Below are 21,999 nucleotides of genomic sequence, written 5' to 3' on the forward strand. Positions count from 1 at the left end.
CCTGGCTCCCAATTGTTGCCATATGCTCGCGTATCCTTGTACGTAGCTCCCTCTTGGTGCTTCCAATGTATATTTTGTGGCATATGCGAATAATCCTGTATACTACAAATTTACTTCTGCAATTTATTTCCTGCTTGATCTTGACAGTTACTCCTTCCAGATCAAAGTGTCTTTGTTTGCACATGTGCATATTTGCACATAGTGCATATCCTGCGTTTTCTAAAACCGATGTGGTCTGCTTCTAACCACATCTTGTTTCTTTTGTCCTTCATGTTAGGTAGTAAGGATGGGCTAACAATCTGTCTCAGCGTGTCCGCTTGTTTAAATATCATAGTGGGTTTTGAGTCAATGTGGTTGATAATCTGCTCATCTAATCTAAGGAGATACCAATGATTTCGCAGGACTTTGCGAAGGACATGATGATTCTGGCTGTATTTGGTGATAAATCTGACTGGAGTTGCGCTCTTTGCACTGTCCTGTTTTTTTCAAGAGTGTCCTATTGGGTCTTGCACTTCGTCACGTTATAAGCTATTTGTTTGATACTTTGGTTATATCCTCGTTGTTTAAATCTCGTCCTCAGGAGACTACATTCGTCTTCAAATTTTTCCTCTTTCTGGCAATAGCGTCTCGCTCTTGTGTACTCTGCTGTTGGGATGGTTGGTTTGAAGTGACAGCTTTTGGCATGCAGTGTAGAATTAACATCTGTTTCTTTTCTATATGTCCATGTTTCTAACTTGAGGCCATCTGCATGTATGGTGAGGTCTAAAAAGTTAATTTGTGTCTTGCTGCAAAGTCCTGTGAACTCTATACCATATTCATTTACATTCAGTCGGTTCATGAATGACTTAAAATCCTCCGTTGTTCCTTCCCAAATGAGAAGGACATCATCAATATATCGTATTGTACTCCGAGAGCCCGGCTGGCCCATATAGCCGAGGTTTGCTCAGAAGTACTTTAAGATGAGATGGCTGCACCCTTGAGATGGATGGGGGTGCAGATTTATTACTCCAACACCAATCAATAAGGACAACTCAATGGTTTGGCAAAGGGAGTCCGTTTAATGACAATGTTACTCACTGCTCCGGTAATCGATCACTCCCTGTAGATAGGCGACCTTGGAGACTGTAGTTTCCACAGATATTCACAAGACAGCCTCTGGTAACCCGACACCCCCTGAATTCTAAGATTAAGGCTTTCTCAAGGAGGGGCTGTTTTCTGCGATGTGCCTCTCTGCTGTTTCAACCTGAACAGGCAGAATTGCCAATCACCTAAAAGAGCGGGGAGAACACACACCGCCAACCAATGCTGCAAAGGAATACAAAGATGGTTAGAGGAGCCAAGGTATGAAGCAATGCAAGAAAACAATAGTACTAAGGAGTACCTAGACGGGGTTTGAGGAGTGGACTCTGCTATAGGATTAACCTACAAAAGAAAATAAACTATTACCCTCTACATCAATGTAATAAACCAGAGCGTCCCAGAAATAAATGGGTAAGTAATTTAAACACAGACCTGAAGGGAGAACTGGCAGGAATGAATGAAGTCCAAATGGAGGGAAATAACGAAAGGATAAAATAAAAAAAGGAAGGTTAGTACAGGAGAGTAACCCGAGCGGCATGAGGGACGCACTAGTGACGGGTTGGTGCATGTACCGGAAAGCGTCCATATGCACTTTGTGAGTAGTTCACTGTAGAATGTTGAAGTCCCAAAGGATGTAGAAACCAAGTTCAAAAGTAAAGGCTAACGGTGGAATCCAGCAGAGAGGGTTTTAACTAGTATGAACAGTTCAGGATAATAGCAAGTGAAATGGCCTCAGGAACAAGAAAGAGACGTGGACGAGTACAGAGGACAACCAATTACCTTAGTGGGCCGTAGAACCAGGAAGTCACTGAGGAAAAAGGCAGGCAGTCCGTGAAGGAGTCCGGGTCAGTAAAGGTGCGGGCGTAACCAAAACCAAAGGAGTATCCAAATGCAGTCCAAATTGAATAGCCAAGTGTCGGGAACCAGAAAATCAAAATAGAGCACTGACTGGATGTCAGAAGGGAATACGGAACGTAACCGCAAGGAGAGTAACGTTACAATTCACAGCAGAGAGCTGTACGAGTAGCTGTGCTTTAAAGTACAGGGGGACGTGGTTTAGGTGTGCGTTCCTTACGCCTGCAAGGTGTCAGCTGACACGAGACGCGCCGGAGTGTATACAAGCGCCATGGCAACCTGTATCGATTCCAGTGGGGAGCTCGTGAGTGTGCTCTTCTTCGTGTGAACGCCATGGATGAGCTGGCGCTGTCATTCCGCGAAGAAAACGTAACGGACAAGTACAAAAAACGTGGAGTCATGGATATCCGCAGTGATGCGATCGTCCTTCTCGCTTCAAACTCCAACGAACTTCATACAAGTTGTAAAATTTATACTCAAAACTCGTCATAATTGTTGTGTAACAATCAAAAGTTAACATGCAATTCTATTGGTTAGGAAAAGGTAACTTTACTATATGTACTATGTCTGTATATGGTAACGGAGTGAGGGGATCGAGTCAGACGCTGCCAGGTGAGCGTCTAAGCCTTTCCTTCAAAATTACTACCGTGGACGTCACTAAAAGTACGACGTCTCATTGGCTCTACAAACTATAGGACCCTAGATTATTTGGTCCATTGTGATTGGGTTGGCACCAAGCCCATGCATACTTTTCCACTTCGCTTAACAGCACGCAGAATGGTCGTCCAGGTGCGGGGTGCCCCTTAGTTACCCAGCCTTCCTCCGATTATAGTTACAATCAATCACCACTTTAGTAGCTATGTGTCAATTATTTCACTGTGGTTGGCCTCGAGACTGCATCTTCTGTCTGGAAAAGTTCTGATATCTCTGCTTGGTGAGGTAGGTGTGAGCCCTCTCTTCTTCTTGCTCGGCTGGTCATGTGATTCCCACACCGTGAATTTCTCTTTTCTCTCAATTTGTGTATTGGGTTCTTATTTAGCCTGCCACCTGCCTACGTCTTCTTATCTCGACCTTTCAGAGGTAGGATATTCTGTTCTTGGTTTCAATTAGATGTAGCTACTGTTCACTTATTTTATTAGTATGACCTTGGCTTCCCTGGCACGAGTTGCCTCTGCTGAGTTTCGTTTCAGCGTCTCTTCTCGTTTTGCTAAATATGAATCTTCTCGCGTTTGGCCTTTAGTAACCTGGGTTGATTCTGCTTCTTGTGCAAAGTATAAATATAGTTATAATAAAATGCTTCGTTTCAGGTAGATTATGTATAATGGTGCTTGCCGCACTACTCTTCTACTTAAGCATAGCAAGCCGCACTGTTTTCTTAGCCTTCTTGCAGTTCCAAGCATATTTACAGGTGTAAACTGGTCGACTATCTTAATTTTGCTTACAGCTTAATTCTCTTACATTTGGCCATCATTCTTTTATTTTAGTTTCACGATATCCTTACTCATGGCGTTTCATCTTTGTGTCATTTTCAGGTCGTCATTTCTTCTGTCTGTGAATCTGTCCGGGTCCTCGTGACGTCACCATTCGTCTTCCATTAAGACCTTTTTGGTTTCTTCTGGGACCGTACTTAGGCAATCTTCATTTCGTTTCATTTGCTGGTAGGGTTTTCTTAATGGATACCTCACTGTCCATGGTTTTCTGGGTATCGGTACTTCAATAGGTGCTGCTCTTCTGATAGGTACTGGGCAGAGTCCTACTGCTCATCATACGTCACATATTTTGGTGGGAACGTTCCTGGTACTTCAAAACGGGCGGCTGGAGTGCAGGTTTTGTTTGTGATGTCATCTTTGATGTCTTGGGTGTTAGTCTTAGCAGTGCACGGTGGTGGCGCGAGTTATGGTTGCTTAGCTTACCATAACTGGCGAATTTCAAGGGTTTTTCGGTTTTACTTGGAACCATAACGTCCCTTTGACAACGTTTTTTTCACTGAATTTCATAGGTTTTTAGTATATGTATTTCTGATGTTTGTTAATCTGCTTAGAATCACATGCTGTGCATAGGTCCGACATCCAGTGGTCACTGCGGAGTATTGCATTTTGTTTTTCGTAGTCGAAAAGGGGACGTCGACAAGGCGTGTCTGTAACACTATCCCTATAGTGACGTGCGTTGTACCCACAATCCCTCACGCGTCGAGGTCCCTCAGATTGTTTTTTTCCGCCCAGTTTCTGGTCGCCTTTCGCGGAGCTCCTAGAGAGACATTGCTATACTTACCACGGACCTCGGTCCTTTTGTCATAACTTAATATACTGGTAACAATCCCTCCCCCTCGACGTTAGCTGTGAAGCTGTTTCTCCGCCGAACTATTTTCGACGGAGAGGAAGAGCGGAGGAGATCCTTCGGCGCTGCCGAACACGTGGCCTGGCCTCGACGGCCAACTTACAGTAGGGAGAGTGGGGGTTAGAACTTTGTCTCTTCTCTTTGAGAATGTCTTTCTTTCTCCCTTTTCTTTCCCTTGGGGTTGTTATCGCCAGCTATTATTGCCTCAGCTATGGAGAGGACACCATTTAAGTTTTGCCCACGCTGCAGGGGCAAATATACTTGGAAAGATAAGCACAAGCTCTGTAATCGTTGCTTACCCCTCGATCACATAGAGAACAGCTGCGCAGCCTGCAAGCTCCTAAAACCCAGGACTCTTAAAGAACGTAGGGTTAAGAGGTGGGCGGACTACGCGATGTCGAAGTCAGTTTCCTCACCCGCTGCCGCTGTTACTGAAAGTGACGAGGAGTGCGATAACTCGACGTCCGTTACGGAAGTCATGAACCCCCAGAAGGAGCGCTCCCGCTCCTCGTCGTCCGTCCCCGGCCCCGACGGGCTCGGCTCACGCCCTGCTTATGGGGATGAACACCCCGGCGACAAGGACGCACACAAACCCCATAAGGCTAAACACACTACCCACGGCTCTTCTTCGTCGAGAACGAAGGATCCATCAGCGCCGAAGGGGACGCAGGGCACTCCGGCGTCTACCGCAGACCGTAAAGGTCACAAGCCCCACCCGCAAACGCAGCCGCGACCAGCGATTGGGCTTCCATCTAACACGGGCGCTACCCCAAAAACATCCGACGCAACGCTCCATAGAGCGACCGTCGAGGTACTACGCGCAACGCACACAACGTCGACACCAAAGCCCTCGACGGACAAAATCGTGGCCGAGAGCCTAGCGAGAATTGTCGCCGAAGACGAACGTACGCGGACGACGAAACAAACGTCGAATACCGCGTCGAAAAAACACAAAAGTAGCCAGGATCTGCCCCTTTCTCCAAAGGACGCTTCCGAACTACCTGAAGGTTTTTCAGAAGGAGACGGGAACCTCTCGTCGACGTTGTGGGAGCGTTCGAAACGATTCGACGGCGAAAACACTAATTTCCCCCCTCTAGACTATTCAGGGGTACACCATGAGACCCTTGAAAGACTCCATTCTTGCATGGAGAAAATGGAAAGGTTTCTAGGAAACCAAGACCCACCCACTCACAAAAGACAAAGAGAATGGCCACAGGATGACCCTAGAGTCAAGATTCCTAGGCTGGTTGATCTCACTGAGGAGGAGCAATACCTCCAAGAAGAAGAGGAGTGTTTGGGTGGAGAAGAAGAGGTAGAACTTGAGGAAGAGGGGTTCGAAGAAGATCCTTACACCACTGCTACAGGGTTTGAAGAGGATACAGCTACCTCGCAGCCCTGGCATTCACCGTCAGTGCAGCCTTGGCAATCCCCATCAGTACATTCAGACCCTGATGCCTTTCTCCCTTCTCCTCTCAAACATTCACATGGGAACTCCTCTCCCATAGATGACCAACCTTCCCTCAATGCACTATTGCGCAAGGCAGCAGCGCATTTTGAGATTGATACAGGGGAAACTCTTCCAGACATTGACTTTGTAGAAAAAGTCATCAAAGAAAAAGCCCCTGTTAGCCAATCTATTCCACTTTTGGCTTCTATTAAAAGAAGAATTTCTCCTTCCCTTACTAACCCAGCTTTAGTAAGAGGGGTCAACCCTAGAATAGAAAAGCTTTTCAGCCCTTCATCCTCTGACCCTTTATACATCAGAGGACACTCTATCCCGGACTCCCTTGTGGTTACCAACACAAGAAAAAGAGCAGGGGTGCCACTATCCACTAGTGAAGCACCTCCAGACAAAGAAGGCAAAAAACTCTACGCACTGGGGAAGAGAATCACGACCTCCGCCGCCTTCTCTACTAGAATTGCTAATAACAACTCACTTTTAGCTAGCTACGCAGATGCACAGTGGAACAAGCTGCGCAGCGAAGCAGAGGAAGCACCTGAACCTCTGCGTTCTCGCCTGCTAGCTATAATATCAGAGGGCACACTGGTAAACCAGGGCATCGTTAAAAACTCCCTAGATGCCGCTGAGACGGCTGGCCGCTCCCTAGTGCAGGGAATACTTCTCAAGCGCCACGTTTGGCTACGCAATTCAGGTTTTAAGCCCGAAACCCAAGCCTCCCTCATAAATAAACCCATTGAACAGACGCATCTGTTTGGAAAAGCAGTAGATGAGGCCCTAGAACATGCTAAAAAAGAGTTTGATACCATCAAGACTCTTGATCAAATTTCTAGGCCCCCTAACAGGCGAGGCTATGGTAATAAACGCTCCTTTCGTGGCCAAAGACAGCAGCAGAACCAACAACAACAATATTACTCTGGCTCCAACTGGCCCACCAACCAGGGTAACACCCAGTTCACTCAAAGAGGCCAACGCCGTGGCAAAGGAAGAGGTCGTGGCTCCAGCCCCAGAGGTTCCACGCCCAATACCAGCAAATGACCCGAAAATTCGGGTCCCCTCCCATGCATCACCGGTCGGGGGCCGGCTAACATCGTTCCTTTCAGCATGGGAGGGAATCACGTCAGACCGTTGGGTATTATCCACCATAGCCCACGGATACTGCATCGAGTTCAACGGTTCCCCGAAGTACAAACCCCCACGGAACCGGCGCATGACACCGCAACACCTCTCCATTCTTCTTCAAGAGGTGGAAGAACTACTGAAAAAAGAAGCTATAGAGCCCGTCCCCCTATCACAGGTAACAGAAGGTATTTATTCAGTGTACTTCCTTGTACCCAAAAAGGACTTAACCATGCGCCCTGTATTAGATCTGCGCCCAGCGAACATTTTTGTCAAACCCCAAAAGTTTCGTATGGTGACCTTACAGGAGGTAATCCCACTGTTATCACAAGGGGATTACATGACAACACTGGACATGAAAGATGCATACTTTCATATTTTAATGTTGACATCGCACAGAAAATACCTCAGGTTCAAAATAGAGGACAAACACTACCAGTTCAGAGTACTACCCTTCGGGATAGCATCTGCACCAAGGGTATTCACGAAAGTACTGGCAGTGGCAGCGGCCCACCTGCGCAGATTATCCATCCCGGTATACCCTTACCTCGACGACTGGCTCATAACAGGGGATTCTTACGAAACATGCTTCTCCAATACCCAAAAGACCGTAGACCTCTTGTCCCAACTGGGCTTCTCCATCAACGAAAAGAAGTCAAGCTTAGACCCCAGCCAAACCAAACAATTCCTAGGGGCTCTAATTCGAACAAGGGACGGCCTCGTATTCCCCTCCAACGAGAGGGTCCAAAACATGCTGTTTCAAATTCCCCATTATGTAGCAGGCCGAGAGGTGACGGTACGCAAAGCAATGCGCTTGCTAGGGATGATGGCGTCATGTATTTATTTGGTACCTCACGCGCGCCTGCGCATGCGCCCAATGCAAGAGTGGCTCTACAGCCAGTGGTGTCAGGCCAGCGGACAATGGGACGATCTAGTGGTGGTCTCGCAGGCCTTGGTTCTCTCGCTACGGTGGTGGACAAAAGAAAACCTGTTATTAGGGAAAACTTTTGCCACACCCGCAGTGGAAGCCACTCTAACCACAGACGCATCCCTTACAGGATGGGGGGCTCACCTATCCCATCAAACGGCACACGGAGTGTGGACTCCGAGTTTAGCATCCAAGCATATAAACCTGCTGGAACTACTAGCGGTGTTCAAAGCACTGAAAGCCTTTCAGGAACACTTACAAGGAAAGACAGTGATGGTCCTCACAGACAGCACCACAGCCATGTACTACCTCAACAAGCAAGGGGGCACTCACTCTCCAGGACTGTCCAAGCTGTCCCAGAATATATGGAAGTGGGCTCTCAAACACAACATGTTCCTACTAGCACAACATGTAGCAGGGGAACTCAATCTGCTAGCAGACAAACTCAGCAGAGACTTCCCCCTGCCCGAAGAGTACGAATGGCAATTGCACGAAGACATCGTCTTAGACATCTTCACGCAATGGGGATTCCCGGATATAGACCTGTTCGCAACCCTGGAGAACTCGCAATGCCAAAGTTACGCCTCCAGGTACCCCCAGAACCAGTCCAAGGGGAACGGTCTGTCGATTCAATGGTCAGGGAAATTTGTTTACGCCTTTCCCCCGACTCCCCTTCTCAACAAAGTGGTGCACAAGATGCACCAGGAGCAGGTTACCATGATACTAGTGGCCCCAATGTGGGCACGGCAACCTTGGTTCGCTCACTTGATGGAGATGTCCCTATCTCCCCCAGTGAAACTTCCCTGCCCGTACAACATGCTGTCACAAGACAAGGGCAGGACACTGCATCCATGCCCTCAGACCATGAACTTAGCAGCCTGGCTCCTGAGATCATAGAATTTGGACATTTACAACTCCCACAGAGATGTATGGACATCCTCAGGGAAGCCAGAAAACCTAATACTCGACACTGCTATTCTAGCAAATGGAAAAGATTCGTTATCTGGTGTAGAGGTACTAGCATCAACCCAGTTGACTGCTCTCCTACTGACATTATTCTATACTTGACCCATTTACTGGATTCAGATTTAGTGTTCAATTCCATTAAAGTCCACCTAGCGGCACTTTCTGCATACACCACTTCCCAACTTAAAGTGTCGTGGTGGAAGATACCAGTTATCAAAGCCTTCATGGAGGGGGTAAAGAGGATACACCCTCCGATAGCTAACCCAGCTCCCGGATGGGACTTAAATGTGGTACTTTCCAGACTCATGGGCCCTCCCTTCGAACCCATGCACAAGGCAACTCTTAAAGATATCACCCTTAAGACTGCTTTCCTAATAGCTATCACCTCCATTAGGAGAGTAAGTGAACTACAGGCTCTTTCTGTACTAGACCCCTTCGTAACAGTTCACAAAAATAAAGTGGTTCTACGCACACACCCAAGGTTTGCACCCAAATTCATCTCGAAATTTCATGTAAACCAAACTATAGAACTACCAACGTTCTTTCAAAACCCTTCCAGCTCGGGAGAAAAAAGTCTGCATACACTAGATGTACGCAGAGCTGTCATGTTCTACATGGAAAGAACCAGACCACTGAGAAAGACTAATCAGTTCTTTGTCTCGGTGGCAGCAGGAAGAGAAGGAGATGCGGTCTCAAAATCCACTATATCTAGATGGATTGTTCAATGCATCACTCTCTGTTACACTCTTGCTAAGAGAGAACTACCCTTCAAGCCAAGAGCACATTCCACTCGAGGCACTGGGGCTTCCATAGCATTCATTGCAAATGTTCCCCTTGAGTCCATCTGCAAAGCGGCTACCTGGAGTTCTGTGCACACCTTTACAAAACACTACTGTCTAGATGCACACTCTAGATCTGACTCCCAGGTGGGACAGGCAGTATTAAGACATCTTTTCTCTACTGCTCCTTCTCATAACCCACCGCCAACTCCGGGTACTGCTCGCTAGTCTATGCACAGCATGTGATTCTAAGCAGATTAACAAACATCAGAAGACAATGCATTACTTACCGTAAAAGCATTTCTGATGGTTGTATCTGCTTAGATTCACATGCGCCCACCCTTCCTCCCCGCTCGGATGGAAGGAACATAGACTTCCTTTATATCTCTCTTTTCTGTACTCACTCACGTCTATAAGGCTCCCTCAGGGCAGAAAAATACAAACAGAGGGACCTCGACGCGTGAGGGATTGTGGGTACAACGCACGTCACTATAGGGATAGTGTTACAGACACGCCTTGTCGACGTCCCCTTTTCGACTACGAAAAACAAAATGCAATACTCCGCAGTGACCACTGGATGTCGGACCTATGCACAGCATGTGAATCTAAGCAGATACAACCATCAGAAATGCTTTTACGGTAAGTAATGCATTGTCATATATATGTAGATAGATTTTTTTTTTCAGACAATGAGGGATCTAACCCATGAAACATGATACTTCATAATTTTGGTAAGTTTACGGTTTTTGTTGTTCAGAGAAATAATTGATTTCAATACTTTTCAATGACCCAATTATTTCCTTGGACCAAACTAATCGAGTTAACTCATGACACAAGTTATCTCTTTTTCCTCTCTTCCTAATGAATCCTCCCTTATACCAACCCCTATTTTTCTGTGCATCTCTCTGTTTATTATTTTAATTTGGCTGATCCACGTATATTGTGAAACCATAAACAACAAATCTGATTGTTACTTTTGTGAACTCACGTTTTGCAACAAAGTTATTATGCTTGCCTTATTATTATTTTGATATGTATAATGTATATTCATGCATATGTAATGAATTATATTATGACTTAGATTGAGCCCAGTTTTGAGAAAGGCTGAAAGCAGCCAAACACGTGTCGGCACAAGGGCATTAATTAAAATGAAACCACTTTAACAAACTATTCCATCGAGTGATCTCCTAATTGGCGCAGTCTTGAGAAACCTTAACCAAATATAATAATTGGGTTTGACTAAATGCATTCAAAATCTTGTTTAGTGGTTTAAAATAAAGGGTAATGTGCAGATAGCGACAGCTCTCCTGTACTAAACTCCGGCCGTGAACTCTGTGAACATACCACCACTACTGTGTCCTTATCAGCTTGTACCTGTGACTTGTAACCTGCATTCTCTGTTTGGCGTAGTCCATGTCCCTGTAAGAGTGCCGTAGGATGCATTTAGCTTGTGAAAGTCATAAATATATATAGTGTGTTTGGGGTCGTGGGGGTTGGCTAGATGTGCAGCTGGGTGGGAAGCCTCATTTAATTATTTTTTTGTTTTTAAATTGGACCACGGGAAAATGCACGATTAATGTCCAAACGAGGAAAGGGACCTTGTTAAAAACACATACAAACCTTTACGCACATTGTTTTCCGCACACCTCTAAACCAGTAATGAGGCCAATGCTATTTTTCATGCTATATGTAGTTCTTCATGTCTTCACTCTACACCGCATGCAGTACATGGCCATAAGGGAGAGCTGGGGTTGGAAAAGGGAGGTGGTGGTGGTGGTGGTGGCGGCGTCAGACACAAGATAAAATTAAAGATGGGTTCCTTTCAACTACAGAATGCATTTCGCCTGGAGTTCCATACAACATCAAGCTTCCCAGCTGGATATCACTGGAAAGCCCCCAGTGGAATGTGTCCCCCTAGTTGAGGCTACTCACCCATAATTCTATGTTTTCAATGTCTTCCTAATGTTGTTCTACAATGTAACTCTAAGCTGGTTAATGCAGCAGGGCTGCTTTTGCACAGAATGCAAGCTACGGCCTAGTGGTTGCACATGAGCTTTGCTGTTCTTTAGGAGGTGTTTAATGACATCTTTGAAAGATAATTGTCATGTGTAATTGACCATGTTAGATGTTGCATGCTGATGAATATTATATAATCATTAAGTTGTGAGTTCACAAGAAGATCTTTATATCCATATCCCTTTTTGTTCATTTTGGATATATATTTGTACACTTGGTGGTATGCATGGTGTATAGTACATAGCATAGCAGAGCAGTTAGCAGGAAGTAAGACGTGTATGTTTAGATTGTGCCATTATGTACTAACATATTCTTTTGTTGCAGGCAGATATTCTGAACATAAATGAAATATTTAAAGACTTGGGAACAATGATCCATGAACAAGGAGATATGATAGGTAAGGATCGTCACCATTTGTTTTATAGGATTTCACACCTCTTCTTAGTGCAGGAACTTTAATGGGCTTTACAATTTTTAACATCAAGACATGTAAATTACTAAAACGGAGTCTAACCAGCGGTGAGAACTGGAAGGCGGAAAATAAGGCAGTACTCTGAACTATGGTTGTGAAATGAGCAGAAGTCATTTGAATGTTTGAAAAGAGATGTACCTTAATAGGGCTTAATTAACAGAAACGTCTGCGAACATGGATGCCAAGCCGATAAAGCAAAACGAGAGCCTGCAGCTGAGGCTTGATTCTCCGTGTGGCATGTCAGCGGGAACATGAAGTTTGAAGGAATAGACTATGCAATAACCTGAATCCTCTGTGCCATGGTTTCTCCTTTGCCAATGCACAGGATTAGGAAAACAATATTGAGTTAATTTTGCTTATCTCGGAACTGTAGAAACGACTTCTTCAGGCGAAGTTTTACTATCTAAGATATCCAAGGTTCCGGCATCTTCACGAAAATGCATCTCACGCGTGTGCAGATCATCTTTTGAATCTATCCGCTAATGTGAAAGATTGAACATTTTGAATCTGTTTACGCACTGATAATTGTGCACAAGTATAATAAGTTTTTTTTTTAGAGGTTTCCTTAATGCAATGCAATGCTGCCCTATGGTCACCCGGAATACAATGTGTTTTACAACAAGGGGTACATCTACTTAAAGCGTCACTGAAGCCGCTGATGCACCGAATGAAATAAAATGGTTCCCTTTCACAAAAGGACTAGACCAGTTTTCATGGTGTTCCTTTGAGCCAAATGGAGAGAACTGCATATGTCGTAAGCCCCTGTTCTCCAGCATGGGTCTGGCATGGATTCACATGCTCATGAATATTCCCTGTCATCGGGCTGGGAATCCTTGGTGAAAAGAAAATGTTTCTCTCTTATAAACAGTATTTCTCCTCTAAACCATTAACTGTCCTCGTCTTCTCCCTAAGCCCCTCCTCTGGCAGCCAGCTTCAGATTTTTACTGTATGCTTCAGTTTTGGGAATCCTCGATTTTGCTCTGTGAGCTACTTCTACGTTTTGCATGTTTTTTCATGGAAAAGGGTCTATTTTTGTTGCAAAAGAGCCTGTGTGCTCTTCCCTCCATTTGCCCACAGCGGGGATCCGTTGTCGGTGAATTTCAGTGCCCCTCAAGGGGGAAGATCGTCGAAGTTTCCCGAAGGCCATCGGGCCTACTTCGCACCCTCCAACCATGATGGAAGAGAAGAAGGAAGGACGATCCTTCTTCAGGACCTGCACCAAGTGCGAGCTGTGGATCGTTTTAGAGGAGGACAAGCACCTGCAATGCCTCTGTCTTCATCCAGACCACAAGGAAGGAGAGTGCAAGATCTGCCTCACCCTCTCCAAGTAGACGAAGAATGGGCACAGTAAACTGGCTGCTTGGATGAACTCCAAGGCCTCTGCCCTGTGCTCTGATTAGGGTCATGCCTCACCCAGGACCGGCCAGTCCGAGCAGCTGGCTTCTAAGTCCTGTGAGGGCGCCTCATCCATGGGGGCCCAAGACAAGGCCAAGCAGCGCAAGTCCGGCTCTATCAGGGTCGCTGCGCAAGTGGGCCCCACGATGTACAGGGCGCGATCGACATCACCATGCGCCTCCATTGCCAGCCAGTGATCGAGCTCCTCCTCGAAAAGGACATTTTCCAACTCGGCTAAGCTGCAGGAGAAGCCCGAGAAGCCAGGGACATAGCAGAAGTCGGCCGAACTGCCCAAAAAAGCCCAATCGGCTCAAGAGAAGTCTTTGTCGCCGATGGAGCTGGTGGCAGTGCTTCTCATGAAGGCTAAAGGAACTGACCCCGTGAAGGTAACTCCCACAGGGCAGAAGGTTTCCTTGTCTCTCTGGAGGGAAATCGCAGCAGTAACTGTGGCGAAGTCTGCTGGCACGCCAGAGAAGCGAATGCCATCTGAGCCCGGCTTCGATCCCTCAGGGTGGAAGAAAGGGGTCGAGGTGGCAGGGATTAGGGCAAGGAGGCCCCAGACCATCCCAAGGCTGTGTCTCAGGCCATGGAAGTTTCATCCACGGACGAGGACCTGGAGTCCTTACACACGGTCCACGACGACGTGGAGGACGACGACGGCACAGGGTCTAGTATCCCGATCACGCCAGTTGAGCCGAGGGATGTACCTCTGGACATACTGTCCACCCTCTACACCATGGTATCGGAGATCCAGAAGAGAATGGCAGGGCCTGTTTGAGCGGTTCCCCATGCCCCCTACCAGAAGAGAATGGCAGGGCCTGTTCCATCGGTGTATTGCTCTCCCCCGACAAGTGCACAAAACAACCATAAATCATCAATGCAATTATAGAGCAAATACTTTGAACCATAAACAGACAGACACAATAACTCACAGCCACGCACTCTTAGAAGATAATCAGCTCGTTACGGCTATTTATTCAAAGCTTTCAAGTACATAGAAATAACTCATAAAAATAATAAGTACATAGATCACAGAAGAAGTAAAGAAGTCCGAAAGAAATACATCACCGTGAGCGTAACAGAATTCCTCATCTCCTCCAGAAGCGGCTGGAAGACCCCGGGAATAGCCAGGCCGAGAGCACCACAGCTCACAGGAAGGTTGGACGTACGTCCTTCTCCGGCTGAAGTCTCACCTGACCACCTCTGGGCTTCCGCATATATACACACACTCCACAATGAGGAGTCAATTCTCAAACATTCTGGAAATTGCACTTGCGCAGTTGAGGAACAGCTGTCGGTTGCCAGCTGGGTCAATCGAGAGCTCCCCCCAAGAAGCGCAGTGCCTCCCTTCTCTAAAAACACACTCCACGGAGAACAATAGCAAGCCATAACAACGTTGGCTTTCCCAGCAGAAGTGGCCTTGACCGCATACCAGGTTTGGAAAAGCATGTTTGTCTCAGCACTGTGAATCTAACACTCAGCAAAATGTGTGCAGAGTTTCACTGTGGTATGAAGTAAATATCCAACATGGCTCCGAGCGCTCCCAGAATGCATTGCGCACCCGCGCCATTTTGGATCAAGCATAAATCGAGCATAACAATTCCACCCTTTGGATATTTATCTTCCATACACAGGAACCGGTCTCTGAAACCTATGAAATGGTAAGACTAAATTGGGAATACATTGAATGCAACAACAAGCAATTTTAATACAGTATAATAAAAATGCAAGCAAAAATGTAACGTAGTGTACCCCCAATATCGGGTATCCATGAAAATAACCAATCTCACCAATTTCTATCTTGAGGCACTTGAGAAATGAGATCCCTCAAACCTCGAATATGACTTTCAATAGATCGGGAGTGGTCACTTAAATTGAAACAACACATACCTTCAGAGGCATTAGACCCTTCATTATGTTTTAGCAATAGGTAATCAACAGCAGCTCTGTTCTGCAAAGTTTCTTTTCTAATAACTTGACTATCAAGGAGTAATTCTTCTAAAGCCTGCGAAGTATGATTAAGACTTTTAACTACTAAACATGCAAATTTCATCAAAGATTTGTAACCTCCAGCAGCTAAACCCCAAACACCCACTAATGAAAGGGTTAATGCTGGAACCTCCGCTTCTGATAACAAATGTACATGTAAATCACAGTCGGGAGATAGCCCTACAGATTCAAAAGTTGACCTTTTACCTCGAGTTATAGCTGAGTGTAAAGGAAACATCATTAGTCCTAATCGAGTTAAAGCACAAGAACCTCCAGAAATGTTAGCTGGAATATAAGTATATGTAATGTTACCACATGAAAAGAGCCATCCTGTTGGAAGTTTCACATGAGTGTTATTTACACTGGTGCATTTGTGTGACATTTGCAAACATAGTCGCCTCTCGAACAGGGTATGATTGTACTGATTGGTCAACTCTGTTTGTTGGCATTTGCTAATTTCTTGTGCTTTGCACGTCATAATGTAACACACATCACCTTGAGTTATATTGTAATTAATAACACGTGTCAAATTTCGCCATTTCCTGTCAGTCTCTTGGCAGAACCAACAGTATTCGTAAACTGAAAAAGATTGTCTAATGTCTGAGTCTTGAACTAAAGAATCATTCTGTGTGACGCCGAAGATATGCTTTAAAACTGGAAAAGGCGTCGGCACCGCTACTAAACACGTAGTCAATAAAGCTTCAGCTTTGGGCACATTAGTAAGACAAAAGTGTGATATGTTCAGTACTTGCTGTGCCAGATATATCCACATATTCTCTTCTTGGGTAATCATAGGAGAGCGTTTCCTCCTTCCTACAAACAACTCTTGCACGGCTGGCATCAAGGATGTTTTCACTGGCTCCTGATGGGTTTGTCGCATTTCACAAATCCATGTCTTCGGTCTAGCGGGCTTGTTGGCACTGGCATAGGGATGCTTGTGGACAATATTATTCATCACTATCAGTATCCCCTTGATCACTGGCACAGATGTGACATTTTTCGTTGGTAACAGCAGATTGTTTAATTCGCCCAAATGGAGCCATTTAGTGCCACAGTTTCACCTACCAGACCCAGGATCTAAAAAACAAACCCAGAAAAGAGATATTGTGTTGCACATCACTCTCTCAGGTAACATTTGTCTGCGGGTACATATTGCCATTTCTTTCTACCGGGCTCCATAACTAAAACTACTTGATCTTTGCCTGATGCAATGACATCTGCGGGCACTGGTGGGCCACTTGGCTTTTCCACCCACACTTTGCACCCGGTACCATACTGTCTGAAGAGCCAAAAACGCGATCCCCACTGGTAGTTAACACTGTATGAGGCTCCCCTTTCTTAATCATAGACAACTTAATGGGAATAACTTTCAATTGGGCCACTCGATCACCCTTGTGTATTGATAACAATTGATCCCCACTATTCATTAGGATGATTTTAATCTCGCCTTGGTAATCAGCATCAATTACCCCTCCCAACGCTTGAACTCCCTTCAATGCTAGGCCAGATCTAGGGGCAATCCATCCCATATGCTCTGGGGGAATCTGTACTCCAATTCATGTTTCAACTACAACTATTCCTCTTGGATCTAATCTGATTTCTTCATTAGAATGCAAGTCTACCCCTGCTGACTCTGGAGTTGCTCGATGGGGAGCTAAAGAACCTGGAGTAATTTACCAGTATAATAGTGTTTCTCTGACTGAATTGGGTTGAACCTGTAAAGTAGGAGTCATTAATCGCATCAAAGGAGTTTCATGTTCATACACAGGCCTATTGTTTAACACTTGCACCGCATCAAACACACGATCACGCCAGCCTGCCAAACTGCCGTCTCCAGATTTGCTCAACTGTTCTTTCAGTAACCCATTAATTCGTTCAATTAGCCCTGCCGCAGCTGAATGGTAGGGCACGCGATAGATCCACTCAATGCTCTTTTCCTGATAAAATTCTTGTATTAGTTTGCCTTTGAAATGTGACCCATTGTCACTTTGAATCTGCAAGGGCACTCCATAATGTAATAAGATCTGATCTAACAACCTAATTGTGTTCAATTGGGTTGCACGTTTGCACGGCAAAAACATCAAATATCCCGAGTATGTTTCCACAATAGTGCATGCATACTGACAACCTCTGCTGATTGGCATAGGACCGATATAATCTATCTGCCAAATTTGACCTGGTAATTTTCCTCTTCTCAATGTGCCTCAAACAATCTGAGGTATAGGTCTATGTAATTGGTGTTGGCTCACGGGACATTGCAAAATGATTGTTTTCACTATTTCTAAAGGACGACTGATGCCTCGAGCTTGTGCCCACCTGATAGCCTTTTCTCCAAGGTGCCCACATTTCTGATGGGCCCATTTGGCCAAACCCTCCATATCGTCTCCCCGAGCCTCTGCATCCACTGAGGAAATCTTGGTGTGTTCATCTGCAACAGAATTAAACCAACGTTCTAATGAATCTGTGGCACAATGCGCGTCCACATGATATACAGTGACTTCACTTTGTAACAACATTTCTGCAATATCTTGACACAGTTCCTTTCCCCACAACTCTTTTGAATGAATCTTCCATCCATTCTTTTGCCAAGTTGGCAACCACACTGCCAATCCATTCGCCACTGACCATGAATCTGTATATGCATAACATTGACCAGGGGTCTCTTGTTTCAATGCTTGGTAAACTGCGTAAAGTTCTGCAAACTGACTGCTCTTCCCTTTCCCTGTCGTCAGCATCTTTTTTGTTTTGGGATTGTACGACACTGCTTTCCAGTACCGCTCAGTTCCCACGTATCGGGCTGAACCATCCGTGAACCAAGCATGCTCTGTTTGCTCCACGGTCAAATCGCTGTAAGGTACTCCCCATTTCATGGGAGACTCACATTTTTCAGGCACCTCTGGTGGTATGTAATCTGAGGGCGGTATGTTGGCTACTTGCTCATGTAGTTTTGCTACTCCACCCTTTCCTGATTTGGCTCTGTTTTGAATATACCATTTCCACTTAATTATGCTGGCTTCTTGAGCATGTCCTATACGATGCGTTTTAGGAGAGCTCAGTACCCACTGCATGATTGGTATTTCAGGTCTCATGAATACATCATGACCCAACGTCATCTGCTCAGTATCAACAAGAGCCCAATAACATGCCAGCAATTGCTTCTCAAACGGAGTATATGAGTTACCAGCGTCGGGCAATTTACGACTCCAAAACCCTAATGGCACACGTTTCCTGTCTTGTTTCTGCCACACACTCCAGTTAGCATAATTGTCTTGCACAGACACATTTAATTCCACTTCCTTCAAGGGCCATAAATCAAGCCCCTGCTGCACCGTGTCTTTCACCATCTCAAAGGCTTTCTGCTGCTCCCTCTCCCCCCCAACTGAAACTCATATTTCTTTCATGTCACCTTGTAGAGGGGGGCCAATATCTGCCCTAAATGCGGAATGTGCTGTCTCCAAAACCCAAACAGTCCTATAAACTGCTGAGCTTGCTTTTTATTCGTTGGAGTGGTGAATTCAAGTATTTTCTGTCGAGCTTTTGGCACCATTTCTCGATGCCCATGATGCCACTGAATCCCTAGGAATATCAATGTTTCAGCTGGACTTTGAATTTTACTCGGATTAATCTCCCACCCTTCCTTTTTCAATCCTTCCATAAGGACATCTAGCTGACTTTGCACACTGTGCTCATCCTTGCCCTGGATCAAAATATCATCGATGTAATGAGAGATTTGTATGTCAGGTTTACACAGTATCTTGTCTAAGTGCTCTGCCACCAGCTGGTGACAGATAGTCGGACTGTGCATGTACCCCATGGGTAGTCTCGTGAAAGTGTACTGACGTCCACCCCATGAAAATGCAAACTGTTCTTGTCACTCGTCATCAATTGGCACGGAGAAAAATGCATTAGCTAAATCGATCACTGCATACCAAGTCCCCTCAAACTTTTGGACATTTTCAATCAAAGTAATGGCATCTTGGACTGCGGGCACTAAGGGAGGAATATGTTTATTCAACTCCCGGTAATCCACCGTCATCCTCCACGACCCATCTCCCTTTTTAATAGGCCAGAGCGGATTGTTCCATGAGATGGTAATAAGGCGTAATACACCTTCCTCCACATACTCTTTAATGGTGTCTGAGATTTCCTTGTGCCCCCCAGGAATGCGGTATTGTTTCATTGCTACCCGTCTGGTTGCCACTGGCACTTGCACTGGGGGCATCTTCAATTTGCCTACGGTAATGGGTGTACAGATTAATGCACTCACCCCAAACTGGTACGTTTTACCGCCAAATCCCAAGGTTAGCCCTTCCAAAATGTCAAAGCCAATTATGTATTCAGGTATTGGGACTATCAACACTTGGTATTTCTGCCTCTTTAAATTGCCTATTTCATCTCCACTCGCGTTTGTACTGCGGGGGTCTCCTTTCCCCCTAAACCTGTAATCGTAAACTGTTTGCCTTTAAATTGTGTCGGATTACCATGAATCAAAGAGGCCTCCACCCCGGTGTCTATCAATGCTCGCACCCCTTGTGTACTTCCTGGCCCCAAAAAATCTTCACATCAACATGAGGCCGCCTATCCACTTTTATACGTGCAGACGCTGCTGGAGCTTGGCCGAAGCCCTAGTCAAACTTCGAATGAGTGTGACTCGACTCCGCCTCTAACATCGCACTCACCACCTTTCTCAAATCAGCGTATGTCGGCTGGTACGGGGAAGCTGTCCCCATAGACCCTTCATCTTGTTCTTCCGCAGGGGGAGCAGAAGGTGAGGCATCCCCCTGTGGCGTGGTGACTACTTGTTTCTTAACCTGTTTATAGCGCTCTTCGGCTGCAAGTCCTCGTTTTTTGTATAATTCATACATTACTCTGGTTTCAATGCCATCAATTTCCTCGTGTGGCACACCATCTTTTAACAAAGCCAAAAACATGTCTTTTCGGGACACTCAGGAGTCTTTGCTATCTTGCTGCCTGCCTTCAGTTCTTCTCTCACTACGCCCCTCTCTCTCCCGTGGCTTGTTATCGCTCTTATCCCACTCTCCCAAATCTGCAAGTTGCCGAATGGCATCTGCTACCTCATCAGTAGCCTTGCCCGTCATACCTACGAGCAAAGTCATAATGACACTTTTGTATGCGGGTGGCGCAGTTCTAATCACCATTTTTACCGTTGAAACTTGGAGCGGCACGGCTCCCATGTGATCAGGAGCATCTATGTGAATCGCCTCTTTCATCGCATGCTCTCTGACTTTTTGAATTTCTTCTCTCAACGTATACCACTTCGTTTCTTCACTGGGCCAATCTGTGGTAATAGGGTATTTATGGTTACATGCTTGGGCTACCAGGTGCAACAAAGACACCTGCATATCTTGACCATTTGCATCAGGGGACGGTCCTGTTCTTAAGACCTCCTGTACATTGGTGTCAATTGACAGGGGTAAAAAAAACGCGGTGAATCAGTAGAATCTACCAACAACCCTGCAGCACCCCCATCTAGCAATCTCACCATCCATGTCAATAAAGCTTCCCTTGATTTTTGCCTCAAACAGGTAATAATTTCCCCAACCTTCTGTTGTGTAATCCTCAAAAGTGGTTAAATCCACCATACCCCCTCCAGGATTCTGCGGGTGTGGTCAGGCTTGCCGCCTTCTAACAGGCTTTGCTGCCACTGTTTTCTGTTTCGCCTCTGGTTTGGGGTCAGACTCCTCTGCGGAACTACTTTCTAGACTGGTCGAATCAAAAATATCACCATCCCACTTGTCCGGATCCCAGTCTACGCCAGCGGTAGCGATTACAGTTGCCACCTTTCTTTTGTTGACCCCTCCCCGTTTTTTCCTATACTTATACCGAGCTACTCCGACTGCTGCCCTCTCGGCCACCGCCTGATATATGTCAGCCTTATCTTTAAACATTTCATTTGAATCTGCTGCATTAACGCAGTCTGCCGTTCTGCAGCTAGCTCTCTCTCTAATCGCAAAACCTCATTTTTCATTTCCACCTTCATTTGATGTATTTTCCTATAAGCATGCAAAAGAACCCAACCTCGCCTACCTAATGCTGCACATTCTTTGCCACGTTATTCTGGAACTTGTTGCAAGCATGCAGTTACATCAGTCGGATCGGCATCTCCCAATCCTTGATCCCAAGTTTCACTTAAACCGGCACCACATGCCCACGCCTGAGGCAACTTATCATACGGACTCTTAGTCCAGCCTGGAATAACATCAGAACAGTCACCGCCAGCGGTAACGTTCTTCTTTTTGAACAAACTACTCATTATCGCAAACAAAGCAAAACCTTGTTGAAACCTATATAGTTTCTTCTTCACACTGCAATCACTGCCACAGGCACTCAAACACTTACAAAAGAGAGAAAAAAAACTTCACTATTCAAAAACTTCACTTACACGACAACCAAATCCTATCTACGTTTCAACAGACTCTTGGATACTCGGAAAAACTCATCACGAGCATCCTGTTTGTGATGCCAAAAATGTATTGCTCTCCCCCGAAAAGTGCACGAAACAACCATAAATCATCAATGCAATTATAGAGCAAATACTTTGAACCATAAACAGACAGACACAATAACTCGCAGCCACGCATTC

The 21,999-nt window shown here is 45.6% G+C and overlaps 1 protein-coding gene across 2 annotated transcripts in view; it reads left to right on the forward strand.

Annotated features, from left to right (window-relative positions):
• STX7 (syntaxin 7) overlaps window positions 1-21,999 on the forward strand; it is a 415,618-nt gene that overhangs the window by 357,819 nt on the left and 35,800 nt on the right. For both annotated transcript variants that reach the window (XM_069606681.1, XM_069606680.1), the window contains exon 8: window positions 11,864-11,936. In XM_069606681.1, the coding sequence (XP_069462782.1) occupies window positions 11,864-11,936 (73 nt within the window). The remainder of the gene's footprint in view (window positions 1-11,863; window positions 11,937-21,999) is intronic.

This window comes from Ambystoma mexicanum, chromosome 4p, assembly GCF_040938575.1.
Source record: "Ambystoma mexicanum isolate Mex_15411 chromosome 4p, UKY_AmexF1_1, whole genome shotgun sequence".
NCBI classification, from domain to species: Eukaryota; Metazoa; Chordata; class Amphibia; order Caudata; family Ambystomatidae; genus Ambystoma; species Ambystoma mexicanum.